At 34.7% G+C, this 18,217-nt stretch overlaps 4 protein-coding genes across 4 annotated transcripts; 3 read left to right on the top strand and 1 right to left on the bottom strand.

Annotated features, from left to right (window-relative positions):
- Positions 1-9,237: 9,237 nt before the first annotated feature.
- Positions 9,238-10,220, top strand: EAE98_009451 (uncharacterized protein; the record flags this gene model as incomplete). The annotated part of the gene is made up of 2 exons (XM_038957072.1): positions 9,238-9,595; positions 9,762-10,220. Exons 1-2 carry the CDS (start codon positions 9,479-9,481, stop codon positions 10,218-10,220), a joined length of 576 nt encoding a protein of 191 aa, XP_038806545.1. The 5' UTR covers positions 9,238-9,478.
- Positions 10,221-10,990: 770 nt separating this feature from the next.
- On the bottom strand, positions 10,991-12,176 carry EAE98_009450 (uncharacterized protein; the record flags this gene model as incomplete). Its single annotated transcript, XM_038957071.1, has 3 exons — positions 10,991-11,279; positions 11,363-12,038; positions 12,140-12,176. 3 exons carry the CDS (start codon positions 12,174-12,176, stop codon positions 10,991-10,993), a joined length of 1,002 nt encoding a protein of 333 aa, XP_038806544.1.
- A 911-nt stretch (positions 12,177-13,087) lies between these two features.
- EAE98_009449 (uncharacterized protein) lies at positions 13,088-14,361 on the top strand (the record flags this gene model as incomplete). Its single annotated transcript, XM_038957070.1, has 2 exons — positions 13,088-13,421; positions 13,640-14,361. 2 exons carry the CDS (start codon positions 13,088-13,090, stop codon positions 14,359-14,361), a joined length of 1,056 nt encoding a protein of 351 aa, XP_038806543.1.
- A 209-nt stretch (positions 14,362-14,570) lies between these two features.
- EAE98_009448 (uncharacterized protein) lies at positions 14,571-16,894 on the top strand (the record flags this gene model as incomplete). The annotated part of the gene is made up of 8 exons (XM_038957069.1): positions 14,571-15,053; positions 15,103-15,230; positions 15,278-15,986; positions 16,073-16,111; positions 16,161-16,194; positions 16,248-16,499; positions 16,555-16,689; positions 16,779-16,894. The coding sequence occupies 8 exons, from the start codon at positions 14,571-14,573 to the stop codon at positions 16,892-16,894; spliced, it is 1,896 nt and encodes a 631-aa protein (XP_038806542.1).
- Between the last annotated feature and the right edge of the window lie 1,323 nt (positions 16,895-18,217).

The following is an 18,217-nucleotide window of genomic DNA, read 5'->3' as shown; positions in this document are numbered from 1 at the left end:
ATAATGGTGGTGTGGTGTGAGACATTCAATCCCAATCCAATCCCAATCCAAACCTCAAATCCAAACCTCAAAACCGAAAACTCCAATGCTGCTACCTACCCACCTAGGTAGGGTAGGCCATGCCATTCCATGCCACGCTGCTAAAATATACATACCTACCTACCTAGTACATACATACATACACGTGCGATTAACCATCCCCGGCCCCCTCTTTCCTCTCGTAATCTAAAAAGGCATTTCCGTTTCCGTTTTCATCCCATCTACATCCCATCCCATTCCATCCCATCCCATCTGGCTCGTATCGTATCGTATCTTATCATATCATGAATCATATAAATATCCTTCATCCCTTCATTCCTTCCTTCATACCGCCCATCCGCCCCGCCAATCTTTTTCCGCCTTTTTCCTAATCTTGAGTTTTGTTATCACCGTACCGTACCGTAACGTTCCGTTCCGAGTAAGTAAATTTCTAATTCTTATTTCCATCGCATCATATCGTATCGCATCGTGGCGTTGATCTTTGATGATTGAGTATTGAGTGATCGCTCTTCATATCCATTTGTGCATCCGTCCGTTCATCTCTCTCGATTGAATGGAGTTGTGGAGAGAAGATGCGTACGTATGAATGAATGTATGAATGAATGTGTGAAAGTATGAAAGCTCCATCATTTCCACGATTCGCTTCCTGTATTCCACTTCATGCATTCATTATTCATCCGTGATTTCCATGCGCATGTATGCATTGCATGCATAGGTATATTCCGACAACCTACGCCGCACAACCCAAAGAAAAAAGTATGAAGATGGATGGAAATTGCTCCTCCTCCACACTTCTCTTTCTCTCGCATTTGCACTCCAACATCCCATCCATCCCATCCTCTCTCCTCTCCCCCTCCCCAAATTCGGAAGAAGAAAAAAAAAGAAAAAAAAAAAAAAAAAAAAAAATCTAATCATCAGCCAAACTTCCCGAACTCCCTGAGCTACCAGAGATGGTCGAGGAGCCGCCGCGGGCTTGCTGGACGAGTCTGTAGATGCCGTAGGCGATGAGGGCGAGGATTAGGAAGAGGATAATGATGATTATGGCGATGACGGTGTTTTCTTGCATTTTGGCGGTGGGGTGGGAGGTTGGGTTGGGGTTGGTGGTGAGCGGTGAGAGGTGAGAGGTGGTTAATGTGGAAGTTGAGTGTGGTGAATTTGGTGGATAGATTGGTGGAGTGAGATGTGATGAGTTTAGATGTGATAAAATGTGAATATGAATATGAATGTAGATTTAGATACAGAAAGAAATCTAGGATGCGATGTTAATTTTATAATCTCGCAAAATATCAAAATAACACCAAGAAGTGTATTCTGATTATGGTTTTTACACGTACCTGGATATCTTAATTCTACTCGGTCAAGTTATTTGAACGAGGCTGGGGATGATCGGATGATAGATGATTTGATAGATGGATGGATGGTTTTTGATATTATGATACTATCGGTGTAGATGGCGAGTTTGTAGGAAGTGAGGAAGTAAATAAATAAATACTGGTAATGCGATGGTGATGATCTGAACTGAACTGATAAGAGAATCAGAATCAAAATCAGAATCAGATAGATAGTGAAGAGTGAGTGATATGATGTGATAAAATCCCCGAGGAATGCGGTTCGGAATAATAATAAGTTGAGTTTCGTTTCGTTTCGTTTCTTGAGTTTCGTTTCTTGAGTATGTATCTATGTATGGATGGATGGATTGGATGGATTGGATGGATTGTAAAGTTATGATAAAGTGAGAAATGGAATGGAAGAAAAGAATCAAAAGAGAGAGAGAAGAGAGACGGAAAAGAATTGGATGGAGAGGTTCTTGTATCTTGTCACACACACCTGGGTTGTCCTGCCATCTACATTTTTTTTTTCTGGTCGCTTTTTGCAAATTGCTTGGGGTTGGGAAAATTGAGAGGCGGGGAGCATTGGGATGGATGGGGAGCATTGGGATGGGTTGGGATGGGATGGGATGGGTAAGCGCGTATGTATGGATGGATGGATGATGGATATGGTTATTGGGTTGGTAGATACTATGGAGTAAAGAGATAGCTAGCTAGCTTGTGGATTATATGAGGGGTTGGGAATATCTTTTTTTTGTATGTATGTAGAGAAATAGTTGTATTTATATGTTTATGTTTATGTTTATATTTATATTCATATATGGTGATAATATTGAATATATAACAATAAATAAGAATACAAGATGAATACTCATTGTCTATCTAGATAAGGTTAATTACCTAGCAAGTACATATCTACCCAAGCATAGACATTTATTTGACAACCCATCCATCACCAGTTAGGTTACACTTCACTTCACTTCCCTTCCCTTCACGTCACCGCGTTGCTTTCCCAGCCACTTGAAATTTCTCATGTAGGTATTTTTGGATGTGTCGCAATCAAATACCCACCTTCGTACCTTCGTAGTATTTTCTTAGGAGGGAGTTTGGATGTTTCATTTTGTTTCATGCGTGAAATATATTGGAGATGTATGTATTTATTTGGGTTGTGATGAAAATGGGTATGTATAGTGCTATACTGTATTGTACTGTAAATAATATAGAGTAGTTTTACTAGTATTATTATTATTAGTATCTAGATATGTATGTAAGATATATATAGTCGCTCGCTACGATAGATCTAATCGATATTCCATTCCAGCCCTCGCAACTTTGTTTGTGCGGAAAGGGAGGATAGCATGCATGTAAAGACCTCGGGAGGGAGGCAGCGATACAGAGATACAGAGATAGAGATCTAGATGGAGTGGAGATATGCCCGCCCTGTGGATACAAAGAGATACTATGAGTCTGTGAAGTATCTGTGTACTCTGTACGATATGTTAGATTACAAGCCGTTTGAAGCAAGGCATAAAGGTACAGAGGGACTGTTGATAGCCGTGCCACGTTACTGAGGCCGATAACGCGCATTTGGTATAAACCCTAAAAATAGATTTCTGTCTAATACAATTTTAATTTCTAAAATTTGTATAATGTGTATATAGAAATCTTAGAAAAAATAATTATATTATATAGATTATGTTTTTCTTATATATTACTATAGTAATTAATAATAGTATATCTTTATTTTTTGAATATAATAATAATAATAGAAATATTATTATATTTTAAACTTTAATATAAGAGTAAACCTTTCTTTTTATTATTTCTATAAAGTTTATATAATCCCCTTAATATATATAATCTTAAAATAAATAAATATATTTAATATAAATAAATAATTGAATTTATTAATCATTTTATAAAAAATCTTTAAATTAATTCTGAAATATTAATATTAAGTTATATAATCGATTTAATAAAATGATCTTTAGTTTTATTCTTATCAATAATTCTTCTTTTTATTAATCTGCTTTTTTATTTCTAGATTTGGGAAATAGAAATGACTCAATAGAGTCTATATTCTTTGAACTAATCTTTATTAATAGAAATCGATATATTGATTGCTTTCTTAAACTTATATAATATTCTCTATCTATTTCTGATATATTATTTATTAATCTTTTTTTAGTTAAAGTATTATTTTATATATATAAATTATCTAAAGCTTTTCAAAAAAAAGATTCAGTATAAGATATAATTTTAGAATAAGGATAGTCTAGATGAACTCTTATATAATATTTGTATTATTGAAATATTAATTATTTAATTTTAGTATATATATAATTTTATAGTATTTATTTATTATTTATTAATCTCTTTTTTAGAAATATTATAAAATAATATCCCTATCAAAAGTGTATTAAGTAGAAAGATATTTTTGTAGATTATATAAAGCTAAAAGGATAATTTTGAAGTATATATACAAATTGCAAGAAATAAAATAAGAATAAAGTATATATTATATATAATGTAAATTTCAATAAGTTTATAGTATTACTAGAGATATCTAAAGTAAGTGTAATAATATATTCTAGGAAATATACAACTCACTTTGAATTATATCGATTTATTGATAACCGCAAAAGATAAGTAATTGAGGTTGATAATAGAGAATAATATAATATATTGAGAATAGAGATAATTAATATATATTTATAAAAAAACTTTTATTTATAATATTAATATCTTTTGTTTTGAATTACTTATTATTAATATCTTATTAATATATATATTATATATATCAAATATAGGAATTAAAATTTTATTTTCTAAGAAAAAACTGAAATCAGCTTAAACAAAAGTATAAGGAATATAGACCTCTTTCCTTGTATTTATTCAAAAAATAATAGAATTTGATTATAATTATTATTTAAATATATAGAATATTAATTATATAAAATAAGAAATTAAATAATTATAATAAATAACTTTGAATTAATAAAGAAAAAGGATATTCAAATTTCATTCTATTTATACTTGTTTTTTTCTATTAGCTTTCCTATTAATCAAATCTTTATAAAAACTATATCTAAATAAATTGTTTTTAGATTTAATATATTATAGCATTTGAGATATTAGAATAATATCTATAATATTAATTAGATTACTTTGAAAAAAGGATTAAAAAAGTTTAAGCTTATTAAAGGAAAGGTTTTTGTTATTAATAGATAAAGTATTAATAATTTATATATTCTTTATATTAATTAATATATTTAATTAATTAATTAATAATATATAACTCACTAATAGAGATAATATAATTGAAGATATACTTTTTAAAATATTATTATCAAATATAAATTTAGATATACTTTTAGATATACTCTGAATCATTTAAATATTATTTACTTCAGAAATACTTCTCTCTAAAAAAATTACTTTAACCCTTTTCTTTGAATATTTTTTTATTGATTTAATTTTAATTTTGATATTATTAATAAGCTCTTTTTTAATTAAAAAAATAAAAAGATACTTGGATTTTGATATTAGTCTTTTTAGACTATCTAGTTTGAATTTGATTAATAAATCTAGACTAGGAGATTATCTAATTGTATAAAAGCTTTTATTTATTTTCTAAAAGCTATAATTAGTAATATTCTATTTTATTAAAAAGAATATAAAATAAGAATTTTCTTTTTCTTTAAAAATCTTTCTATTTTCCAAGAATCCATATAGTATATTAATATCTTAGAAAATATAATTTGTAAATATCTTATACTTAACTAGAGTTATCAATAAACTACCAAATTGAATCTTTTTAGTATTATTAATAAAATATTAATATTTATTAAATCCTTATAATTACACTTAGTAAATATTCCTAATAAATAAAAGAAGCACTTCCTTTTACAATTAGATATATAAACTATTAAACAAACAATTATCGAAAATTAATACAAATTTATTTATATATTTATTAGTTTTTATATAATTCAATTCTTTTAATTAATTCAAATAAAAAAGAGAATTATAAAAAGAATAAAAAGATATAATTAATTTATTAATGTATACTTTGGGAATGTTTTAAGATTATTTTTTATAATATTAGAATTAGAATAAAAGTATATAATCTTAATCTAGAATATATTAATAATGAATTTAATACTAGCAAATTGAGGAATATCCTTTTTATTTTTAAATTCTAAGCCTAATTTTTTATTAAACTTATACCTTTAAGATATATAATACTACTTCTAGCATATAGTCCTTTCTCTTTAATTACTTTCTCCCTCTCTTATTAATTTATATGATTAATTACCTGTTTATCTAATCATATACTATTTCTAGATGTATTCATTGTATATTATAATAATAAAGTAGTTTTTTGTTAATCGTTTTTGCTTTTTATAAAGGGTTTAAGGGAAATAAAAGTCGAATCCGATATAAAGAAGATACTAAAAAAGATTAATATAATCTCGATATTAATATTCGAATTACTTATACCATAATAAATACAGAAATTAATAAATATATAGTATTTTCTCTTATTAATAAAACAAAAAGATATCTATTTAAAACCTTGATTTGAGAATTGATTTATTATGAATATAAAAAAGATAAATAAAATGATTGATTATATAAATAAAAATAAAAAAAGAAATACAAAATATATAAATAAATCAAATCTCTGAATTCAAATTAGTCTAATCTCGATCTGATATTTTATTATTTCTAATCTCAATTTTAGATTTATTTTTAATTAAATAATCTATATCTTTATTTAATGTAATCTCTTCCTTATACCGCCTTCGAGCTTATATAAAGACTAGATTATTGTATATCATTTCACTTATAGTTTCTCCTTTTTTTATTACTTCATTATAACTATTATTGAGTATTAAAGATTTATATAAAAATGGTTCTTGATTTGAATTAATATATCTTTAAAGATATTTGTATAAAGAGTAATATATTAATATATATATAAGCTTTTCTTATTTTATTTTATTATTTGATTTTATAATATTCAAATTATATCCAATATTCTAAATAAAATTCTTATAGAACTTAATAATAACTAAAAAAAGATATTTGTTAATATTTTTAAAATTAATTAAATATATAATTTATAATATAATAAATAATATATCCCAGATTTTATAATCTTCTAAAAGCTTTTTATAAAGCTTTGATAATACCGTTTTTCCTTTATTCATATATTCCCCTTAAAGATATTAATACAATATAAAAGGTTTACCCACAATATGATAAGACTGATTTTTATCCTTTCAAATATTATAATTATTCCAAATATCCATATATCCATCTACTTTTTCTTTTATCTATTTAATATAAATTACAAGGATTACAATCCAATTTCTATATTGATTTTGATGAAATTATCTTTGATTTACTAATTCTTCAAAATAGTTCTAGATAATATTAGTAATTAATTATACAATAAATAAAAAAACAGAAAAGTTTAAAAAAAATTAGGTTAATTATAATAAATCAAGAAAAATTTTCAATTATCCCTATAAAAAAGATAAGGGATAAGAATATATACTCATTATTAGTATAATAATGATATTTGAAACTTTTGCTACCAGCTTTTAATATATTGATTTTTAATACTCTTTTCAAACCAAAAATAGTCTTTAATCTCTTTTATACTCTTATCGATTTTACAAAAGAATATAAAATGAGTTTTGATTATAAAGAGAAGCTCTATTTCTTTATTTACTCTAAAAAACCTTAATATAATATTATTCTTAAAGTATTATATTAGATATTAATATATAATTAATTCAGAATACTTATTAGCTATCCCTATATATATTTATATAATAAATTATAAATATATATTTATATATATATAAATCTCGATTTTAATAAAGATTAATTTATTATATCTATCAATAAACCAAAGGAAGTTTGGGCCGGGAATTTGATACTCTCTATAAACAGATTAAAGTTTTTTAGTATATTTGTAAATACCCTTAGGATTTATAATTCGAAATATATAAATCAATATATTTCTAAAACAAATATAGAATATTAGTATAAATTAAACTTTGAATAAAAAAAAATGATATTATACCTCGAAACAAGTTTCCCTTTTCTTTAGAAATAAGTATACAACAATCTTTTATTATACTCTCAAATATACCTTAACTCAATATTGTTTTTTAGAATATTGAAGAGTTATTAATTCTATTTATATTATTCTTCAAATAAAAGTTTTTGAAAAAAATTAAATAACTTGTATATCTTTATAATATAATATATAGATATATTATATTTATTTATTTTGAAAGCTATTTTTATTTTTTAATTATTAAATAATAAAGTGAAATATATTGCAATTTTATTTCTTATTATAAATATATTATAATTGATTCTAGGTTTCCGATTCAAGCCTTATTCTTTATAGTACTTTCTAATAGTTCTAAATATAGTATTAATATTAAACTTAATAGAAAGTAATTATTAAATAGTATTAATATTATATTCATTAGAATACTATTTCTCAATTGAGGCTTGATATTAAGTTAAGGAAACTTGAGGTCGATTTATTATAATTGTATAAATAAAAATGAATATAGAAATTAAAAAAGAATTAAATAAAATCAAAAATTTATAAAAATATTAAATAATAGATTTCATAAAGCCTAAAAGGGGAAAGCATTATATCACATAAATAATATAATAATAGATAATCTAAATTCTTATTTACATACCACTATATACTAAATACAACTTTTGAAAAGGCAGAAATCTATTTTTAGGGTTTATGCCAAATGCGCGTTATCGGCCTCAGTACACGTGGAAAGGAGACTTTCGGGCTTTGGATTACGTGGGGATGGGATGAGGAGCTTGTTTGCTTTTTGGAAGATGATTTTTGTAGGTTTGGATTTGTAATGTAGTTGTACCTCTACTTACTCATACTTATGCTCAATTAAACGTCCAATTCACATCATACCTAATATTTCCTCCCTCCGTACCCATCTTGTGTATTGTATGTACATGTACAACACAACCGAACAGACGCGAGGAGAAGGAAATGTCAAAGACAAACTTTTCTCCGATTAAGCTTTAGGTATACCAGTATCGTAGTAGGTATCTAAATAGTAAGTAGTATAGTACATTTTAGATCGATTTGGAATTTCTATACTTATCCATACTCTATGCATCTAGCGTCTAGACACCTAGAACGATTGACCACCAGTACATGAATAAATATACAACCTAAGGTTAAGGTTGTCATAGAGCGAAGCGAAAAAGCCTCCACGGCAGTGGCCCAGCGGAGCGTCATTGATCTAGATTGTACGATTGCGACTTTTGTGAATTATTAGGAAGTAGGTGGTAGGTAGGTAGGTAGGTATCTTTGATGGTAATGTCAAGCAAGACTGCGATGAATTGATTATACTTTACTTTACTTTACTTTACTTTACCAACCTACCCTACCTCTACGTAAGCGAAAAAACAGGCGGAAATTGAGTACTCTTTCAAAGATCTTTTTTAATAGATTATAAATTCATTTTAAATTAAATATTGAAATTTGAAAAAAGCAAATGAAAATTTGAGTCTTCTTTGTATTGAGATCAAGTATTTTTATTATTTAATATTATATCGAAAAGAGATCTTAGTTGTTGAAGGTCTTTCGAATGGTGGTCAATTCCCGCCTGTTTTTTTGCTTATGTAGAGCCTACTTATTTTATTAGGTAGAGTACTTATCGAGAAAGAAAAGCTCAACAAGGCGCACAAGGCGTAATATCAGCCGTAAGGTTACCCCCACTTCGCCATGAGATAAGATAATTCTATGCAGGGTAGGGTAGGCTCGAGGTAGGTGGGCTGGTAGGTAGTATAGCCTTGCTTAGTATATCGATCTATTCCACCCCACCATTCGCCATCCAGTCAGTACTAGCTATTGAATAATAAACAATAATCGATCACTCAATCACTCACTCAGTCATTCCTCATTCACAAACATCACTCATTAATATACGGACGGAGTATACTCTCTCTACTCAAAATCTCACCCACCAATCCAATCCAATCCAAAGCGCACTACTCCAATCTCTACTTCTACTTCCACCTTCACCTCTACAATGCCGACCAAAGAACCCCGCCCTCTCATTGTCGGTTCGGAAAGCGGTCCCGAATCTCCCTATCCGTTACGAATGGAAGGGGAAGTGGTTTCTGGATTTGGTCGCGGATCTAAAGAAGTAAGTCCTATGTTTTCCCCTCCTTCTCTTCTCTCCTCTTCTCTCCACTTCCTATCCATTTCTTCTCACTCTCACTCTTCCTCTTCCTCTTCCCCCCCATCCACATCCACATCCACACCCACAACCTCCACAACCTCCCCAACCCACCAACCTAACAACTCCCCAGCTCGGAATCCCCACCGCAAACATCCCCGTCACAAACGTCCCCTGGATCGACACCGCCCCCTCAGGCGTGTACTTCGGCCACGCCGCGCTCGACCTCCCATCCACGCACCCCGAACTGCAAACCCCCTCCCCCTCCCCATCCACCCCTCCGACCTCCCAAACCACCCGCCTCTACCCCATGGTCATGTCCATCGGCTACAACCCGTTCTACCGCAACACGGTGCGCTCGGCCGAAGTGCACCTGCTGCACCAGTTTTCCCACGATTTCTACGGGTGCCACATGCGCGTCGAGATTCTGGGCTATATTCGTCCGGAGCTGGATTATGTGGATAGGGAGTCTTTGGTGCGGGATATCGAGACGGATATTGAGGTTGCGAGGGGGAGTTTGGCGAGGGAGAATTGGGGGGTGGAGAAGAGGGATGGCTGGTTGTTGGGGGGAGAGGCGGGGAAGAGTGAATGAATAGAGGGGAGATGGAAATTAAAGGTTGGAGGAAGGGTGAAAAATAGATGAGTTGGGATGGAAAGAAAAGGAGGGGAAAGATGAGGGAAAAAGATGAGATGCAAAGATATAGTGGAATGGAAATGAAGATTCAAAGAGGTAGGTAGCGAAATAAGCGGAGGCGTTTGGGAACTCTAGATGGTCGAATAAATAGATGGTTATCATTCAAGACTGGAAAAAGGTATACATGACTTTGCAATAAGATCGCAATACACACTTAAAAATATCAATCACATCTCAGTCACATATCCTCAAACCCAAATCTAAAGGTGTATATTTTTGTTCTTTGAATACAACTACAAGCATAAAAAATGGACTGTAGGCATGCTAGAAAGACGCCATCCATTAATTGTCTGTCGGTCTATCAAGACTTGCAAAATTGTAGGTATAAAAAAGGACAAAAAAGGCGCAGAAAACATAGGGTAGTAACGTGGAATAAATTAAAGGGGAAAGAAAATGAAATGTAGCTTGTCAGCCACAACAGTGTATCCCATCCACTCCATTCATAATAAAACCCCATCCATGCATGCAATTCTTATCCTGAAGCTCATGGCTATTTGATGTATAGCTATAAGCTCTATTCATTCATTTTCCTCGTCCGCCCCAACCATTCTTCCCTTCCATTTAGTGTCCCTCACTCCCGTGGTTTTTAATATCATAAATCATCTCAGCTCGTCTTATCGCAAACTCATAACCATCCAATGTATGCAATTATTGGTATGTTTCAGTCCTCAGTGGTATCCGTTTGTAGTTTTATATGTAGAGCTTGCGCCTCGTCCCGAGTATGCCGCGCTTCCTTCCTCAAAATATGGGTGTGAACATGCTTGCTTGGCAGAAATACGTCCAGCTGGATCATAGACAAGCATCAATTCGAGGAGATCCAGTCCATTATCGTCAAGATTCGTGCAAAGAGGTTGGCTCATATCGCGTTGCCACTTGGGGAAAGATGGTTTGAAGTCGGGGAAACAGGTCTTGTCACTGACACCAGGCCATTCTTGATCGTTGGGTGTACCTAGTAGTCTGTTGATATGTTAGCTAAATTCAAGGTATAGTCATAAATTCCATCGAGGTAGATTGTAAAAATCTGAAAGGTTGTGTCTTACTTGAAGATCTTGAAGATCTCGTCAATTTCAGAGTCACCTGGAAACAATGGCTTTCTGGTACACATCTCGGCGAAAATACATCCAACAGACCACATATCAACACCCGTTGAGTATTGTCGACCTCCGAGAAGAATTTCAGGAGCACGATACCACAAGGTAACAACCTCGTGGGTATATGTTCGAAGAGGGACACCAAAAGCACGAGCGAGACCGAAATCTGCAAGCTTGAGGTTACCTTCCCGATCAATGAGCAAGTTCTGTGGCTTCAAATCTCGGTGAAGAACTCGATGGGCGTGACAATATCGGATACCTTCGCACAATTGACTCATGAACTTCTTAATCATAGCATCACCCATACCCATTCTACCCAAATCTGGACCAGATCCTTCGGGTAAAGCTCTACCTCTACCACCCTCGGCAACTGGAAGTGATTCCATATATTTCTTAAGATCAAGGTCGAGGAACTCCATGACGAGGTATAATTTATGGCCATCTGCATGAACAATATTGAGAAGTCGAACAATATTTGGATCATTCATCTCCTTGAGGAGAGAAATTTCTCTAATGGCGGTACTAGGAACTCCTTCATCTTCTGCCTCGAGTCGAATCTTCTTAAGGGCCACGATACGTCCTGGATGGGAAAGATCCTTGGCTTTGTAAACAACACCGTAAGTACCTGCGCGTGAATGATATTAGTATAAATGTATCGTTATTCAGTGTGCAATAGACCCTGTGAAATGATTCTTTTGGTCGGGGGCTTGCGCGCATAAGACGTACCCTCTCCAATCTTTTCCAGCTTCTGATAGTTCTCCATTGTCGAATATACTTGATGTTGAAAGGTTTAAAGAACGTCGAGGTCAATCAAGTTGAAATAAATCTGCTTTTGTCCGTTGAAGTGGGGCGGTGAAGGAGGGGCAGTTTGGAATGGTAGTTGATCCTGGGTTTATGGTAACAACAGCATCTATCTTGAAAGAAGATGTACCTATGCAAAGATTGGAAGGATTCGTAAATGAGAGGAAGAGTAACGAATTAGCTATGAGAAGATGGTTGTGGTGAAGGATTGTTGTTGTATTAAGTTGCCGTAGAATCTTTCGTGTCGGAATACTCGTGATACTCGAATTTGGACTCGAATTGAAGTGAGATGAAGAGAAAGAGAAAGAAGAATTTGTACGCAGTCGTTTATAGTATTGTTAGTATTGTCGTTCTGTTATTCGTACTCAAGCTCAGGAGTAAACAAGAGAATAAGCAAACAACTAATAAACAACCAAACAACCAAACAAAACATTAAACAAATCGTAACCCAGGGCCAGGCGGAATAAGCGGGCGCGTTTTTGACGCGAGGTCCGATGTACTGACTTGACCGTACTAGGTTCTAATAAGTAATGCCGAAAAGTAAAAAAAACATACAAGAATATAAAATTGCATTCATAATCCTTGTCGGTGCTAGCTCTCCTCTACTCTGCCTTTTTCTCTGGAGGTAAAGCACGATTCGATCAACTACCTACCTAAGAAGGTTACTGCCCAGTACGTAGTGACTTCTCCTCGTTCGTGAGAAGCTCGAGTCAGATCAGAACCGTGGATTGGAACACTTCACAAGACAACTTCACAATCCTTGTACCAGTCAAACACCTCATAAGGGAGAAGGTTTTCGACCAACTAATCTTATCAAATTGACCAACAGGGAAAATACTTTCCTACGTCAACGAACTGCCAACAACCGCGAAGATGGGGAATACCCTTCCAGATCAAACCACAACACCGATGGCCAAGATGGAGCAAAAGGAGCTTCATCAAAGTGCTCCCCGGCGTTTGAAAGAAGCATTCAAGCTTTGTAAACAGACTACTTATACTGCAACAGAAGATTCTCCTTCTATCACTGGAATGATTGATCTAGAAATCCTACCCAGAGAGGCGCGCAACATAGCTTTCCAAGATTTCATGAGTGCTGCTCCTCTAAGCACCCCTCAAAAGAGGTGTTCGACCGGACCACTTGATCATGAGTTACCTTTGTCTAGATCACCAGTAGAAGGTTCATCGTATGGTTCTGAAGTTATACCTGGTAGGAATCACAAAATTTCTTTCTTCTACCACAAATACAAATAACCTAAAAATTCAGTCCATTCAAAAAAATTAAATTGGCTGAAAGACTAAAATGCTCACATTTCTACACACCTCAGAAATCGTGGTATCTAAAAGACCAACCCGTGTTTCTTTCTACATCGTTTCCCCTAAAATTCTCAATAGCTTTCGGCAAAACAACCTCTAATCATGATCTAGGTCTCATGGTTTTTCCATCTCTCATTCCCCCAGAGGTTCAGAAAGAGTTGATCCGGCGTATAGTACACCGTGATCTTCTGGATCCAAAACACATGACCAATCTACATGCCCATTACGATGTCAAATTTCCACCTCGTGAAACAGCTTCTGGGGAATCAATTGTTGCTAGGCCGAAGGATCCAACAGTACACCCAAAAGCATTAAATTACTTGGAAGTCATGACGAAAAAGTTACGCTGGATCACTCTTGGAGGGCAATATGACTGGACAAACAAAGTATATCCGGAAGAGGAGCCACCAAAATTTCCAAGTGATATTGCGAATCTTGTTGAAGGACTTTTCCCTGATATGGAACCGCAAGCAGCCATTGTCAATTTTTATTCTCCAAGAGACACTTTACAATTACATCGGGATGGCGCAGAGAGTGTTGATCGCGGCCTTGTTAGCATCAGTCTTGGTTGTGATTGCATCTTCATGATTGCCTTGGACAATGCCAAATCCGAAAACGACCATTTAGTTCTTCGTCTCAGGTCTGGCGATGTACTGTATATGCAGAAGGATTCTCGATTTGCTTGGCATGGAGTTCCAAAGATAATTCCCGGCACGTGCCCAGATTATCTCGCAGACCTCGAATTGGACATAAAAAAGTTCCCACATTTCATGACGGATAAAAGAATCAATTTGAATGTGCGACAAGTGCAAGAGCGAAAGTCGGACCGTTGATTCGCCAATTTCAATTTAGCCCCTTTATGCTTAAACCACCACCACGCGATAGTTTCCGACTAATTTACAGTCTACCCGATGCATTGATAACAATCCACACACACTACATTTCCTTATCAGTTGGAGCAAAAATTTCATATAAAAATTCGACACCCCTTTGTACTGTCAACACAAATCTCAATTTTCTTTCTTTCATGGACCACAAAACAATGGGAGAAATTATCATGGGCGGCGACGCAGACAGCCAGTCGCCCTTGCCTATCATGGGTTCTTGGGCGGTGACCAAACCAGCGAAATCAGATATAACGTGGCACATTCAAAACAAACACATTTTACATTCTCTCGTTATCACCGCGTCTCAAATTAAGACGTATTGGTACGGGAAATTCTTCGAAGGAAACCAGCAACTACATCCAAATCCAATCACCTCGGATTGGCAAATCATCGCAAAGAATAAGCGTGAATCGGTCAACTGTTTGATCCCTGAGAAATGGCGCTTGGACTCAATACCCTCGGTCGAGGAACAAAAAGATGTAACGGGCGATTACATTCAGCAGTTTCTTTCTGCCCGAGAGATCGAGATTACTGAGACGGATGCTGTGGGAATTGTAGAGAAAACTAGCAATGGCGAATGGAAGTCACGAGAAGTTTGTGAAGCTTTCTGTCATCGGGCAGCTTTGGCGCATCAATTGGTCAGCAATTTAACCTCCAATTTGAACAGCGATTCTAATATTGATTTAGGTTAATTGTTTGCATGAAATATTTTTCGATGATGCCATTTCAGAAGCGCAAAAACTGGACGATTATTTTGCTGAACACAGAAAGCCAATTGGTCCACTACATGGATTACCAGTCAGCTTGAAAGACCAGTAAGTTCGCTCTTTATGATAGACGTAAGTTTCTCACAAATCTTTAGGTTTCACGTTAGAGGTGTGGACACCACTATGGGCTATGTAGGCTGGATTGGAACCTTTGAAGGAAAGAAGGGTACAGGAAAAGAGCGAGTGTTTGAGAGCGAGATGGTCAAAGAGTTACGAAGTCTTGGTGCGATAATGTTTTGTAAAACAACTGTTCCTCAAACACTCATGGCGGGTGAGACTGTCAACAATATTATGGGTACAACGGAGAACCCAAAGAACAGACTCTTAGGACCAGGTGGAAGCTCAGGAGGCGAAGGAGCATTGATAGGATTGAGAGGTAGTCCAGTAGGATTTGGTACTGATATTGGAGGAAGCATTCGGATTCCAGCAGCTTTCAACGGACTTTATGGCATTCGTCCTTCGGCAGGTAGAATGCCTTATGAAGGTATGGCCAACAGTTTGGCTGGACAAAATACTATTTTATCGGTTGTGGGCCCAATTGCCACAACAGCTCGATCTTTGAAATTGGTCATGAAGAGCATTCTTAGTGCTCAACCGTGGCTACATGATCCATTAGTATGTGAAATACCATGGCGTGATGAACAAGAACAAATGATTCTTGATGCTATCAAATCTAACGGCGGTGGTCAATTGGCTTTCGGAGTCTTCAAGTGCGATAGAGGGGTTGCTCCTCAACCTCCTGTTGCTAGAGCTATTGATATCGTGGTTAATACTGTCAAGAGACTTGGACACAAGGTTATCGAAGTAAGTTGGAAACATGACCAAATGTTATGAATCATGAGAAACCCATCCCCTCTTTATATACATAATTGCTAATCACAAAACTTTAGTGGAAACCACCTTCTCATCAAAGAGGATGCGCGATAGGAGTAAGTTTCTCTCTCCATCTACATAAAAAACTTTCTAACAACCAACCAGAGTAAAGCATGGTCTTTTGACGGAGGAAAAGACGGTTTGTCCCTCCAAAATTCCAATCTTTCAAACCTACAAGCTCACAACCTTCAGTTCACGAAGCCCTAGCACTCTCCGGCGAACCCATGATCCCTCAAATTCAAGGTCACTACAGTACTCTCAAACCTCAAATGACCGGTTTCGACATCGCCGCCGTAAATGTCGAAAAACGCGAATACCAAAAAGAATACATGGACTATTGGAACAGCACTGCCTCACTTACTGGTACTGGCAGAGCTATCGATGCGGTTATTACTCCGTTGGCTCCTATGCCTGCGAATCTTACGATGACGTTTGATTATATTGGTATGTGTTCTTCTCGACAATAGTAGATAGGACAGAGCTAATCATGAGTGCATAGCGTATTCGACATTTGTCAATCTTCTTGATTATAGCGCTGCTATTTTACCAGTTACAACGGTGGATAAGAATGTGGATGTTTTCGATCTAGAATACAAACCGCTAAATGCAGAGGATGAAAAGGTTTGGAAATGCTGTATGTTTGATTCCTTATCTCGACTTGTTATCTGGGTCTTTGTACAAAGATCTTGGCATGTTTGAAAGAGAGATGCTAACGAACATCAGATGATCCGGAAGTTTATGATGGTGCGCATGTGAGCGTGCAGATTGTGGGGAGAAGGTTTCAAGAGGAAAAGGTTATTGCTATTACCGAGATGCTTGGGAATGCATTGGGGAAATAGTAATGTCTGAGGGGGCGAAAGGGAAGGAGTTTGGATTCTGGAAGTCGCACTGGGATTTATGATATGATATGATATGATTGCAAAGTTTAGGTATGGTCTTGGTTATTAGAGAGATACCAGATAGATTTTGTTTGTCTTTGGAGTTGGGATCAATTTGGCATAACATACATTAGTATAATAAGATTGTACATAGGTAGCATAGCTTGTGAAATACAAATTGTTTAGCAGCGAAACCATTATCATCTCGGAATTGCTCGCGTGCCTCGGTGGGTGAAAGACTCATGGGATATCGTAGATAAGAAAAAGAAGCTACCGGGACATCAAAGAGTAATGCCAAGGAATCTACTCGCAGTAGCCAGTTTTACATTCTTCTAGTGTCGATCTAATGTATAATGTAATCTACTCGTATCTACGATATTACCCTAGAAATCATTCTCTATCGTGGCTTGATATGTGCCGATTGGTAGGTACCCTAGGTATGTGGATCGCTTTTGGGGGCTTTTGGGGGCTTTTGGTCCCTTTTTGCATTAGATTGCGAGATTGATGGATTGATGGCAATAATGTACGATACCAACCTATACGGTACGTAGGAGGTGCAAGGAATCAATGACTTAAGTACATATCTATCTACCTACCTACCTACTCTGTAGTAGTTATTAGTTAGTCTCCACTTGAACTGAATCAATCATCATCGTCATCATCAATATAGAAAATGATATGGTAGTCTCGGTTATTGTTACTGTGCATCAATTAGATTTCCTTTCTTCTTTCTTCCTTCTTCTCGTCTCCACTATATTTCTCCATCTCATGTGACTCTACCCCTCCTAACCCCACATTCTCGAAATGCTGCTCTGCTCAAAAATTGAGGGAGATTGATTTGCAAGTGAAAAAAAGTGTCAAGGTAGGTGATGCTTTCTTTCTTTCTGTGTAGAGTGAAAAAATGTAAACAAACATAAAAACACAAAACGAAAGTTTCCGAATCCGGGAATCGAACCCGGGGCTACTCGGTTCTATATCTGATGATAATGAAAGCGAGTTATGTTAACCCCTACACTAATTCGGATGTGGCTTTTTGATGAATGAGGAAAGGGATCATATAATATATTCAAAGCAATTATTGTAGGAGTGCAGGAGAAGAGGACACAAAGTGGAGGGTTTGTTAGGACCTAATCTGTACGAAGGAAGTAGAAAGGGTAAGTCTGCTCCAGATCGGAATGGTGAAGAGTAGGTTACCTACTTAACGTCGAATTCGAGATGGGATATTGTAAAGAATAATAATGTCTAATTTAGTGGCCACGTTATATTTGAATATTATCTCGTGAT

Source organism: Botrytis deweyae (genome assembly GCF_014898535.1).
Source record: "Botrytis deweyae strain B1 chromosome Unknown BDEW_028, whole genome shotgun sequence".
Lineage (NCBI taxonomy): Eukaryota > Fungi > Ascomycota > Leotiomycetes > Helotiales > Sclerotiniaceae > Botrytis > Botrytis deweyae.
This window is presented reverse-complemented; position numbering and strand designations above follow the sequence as displayed.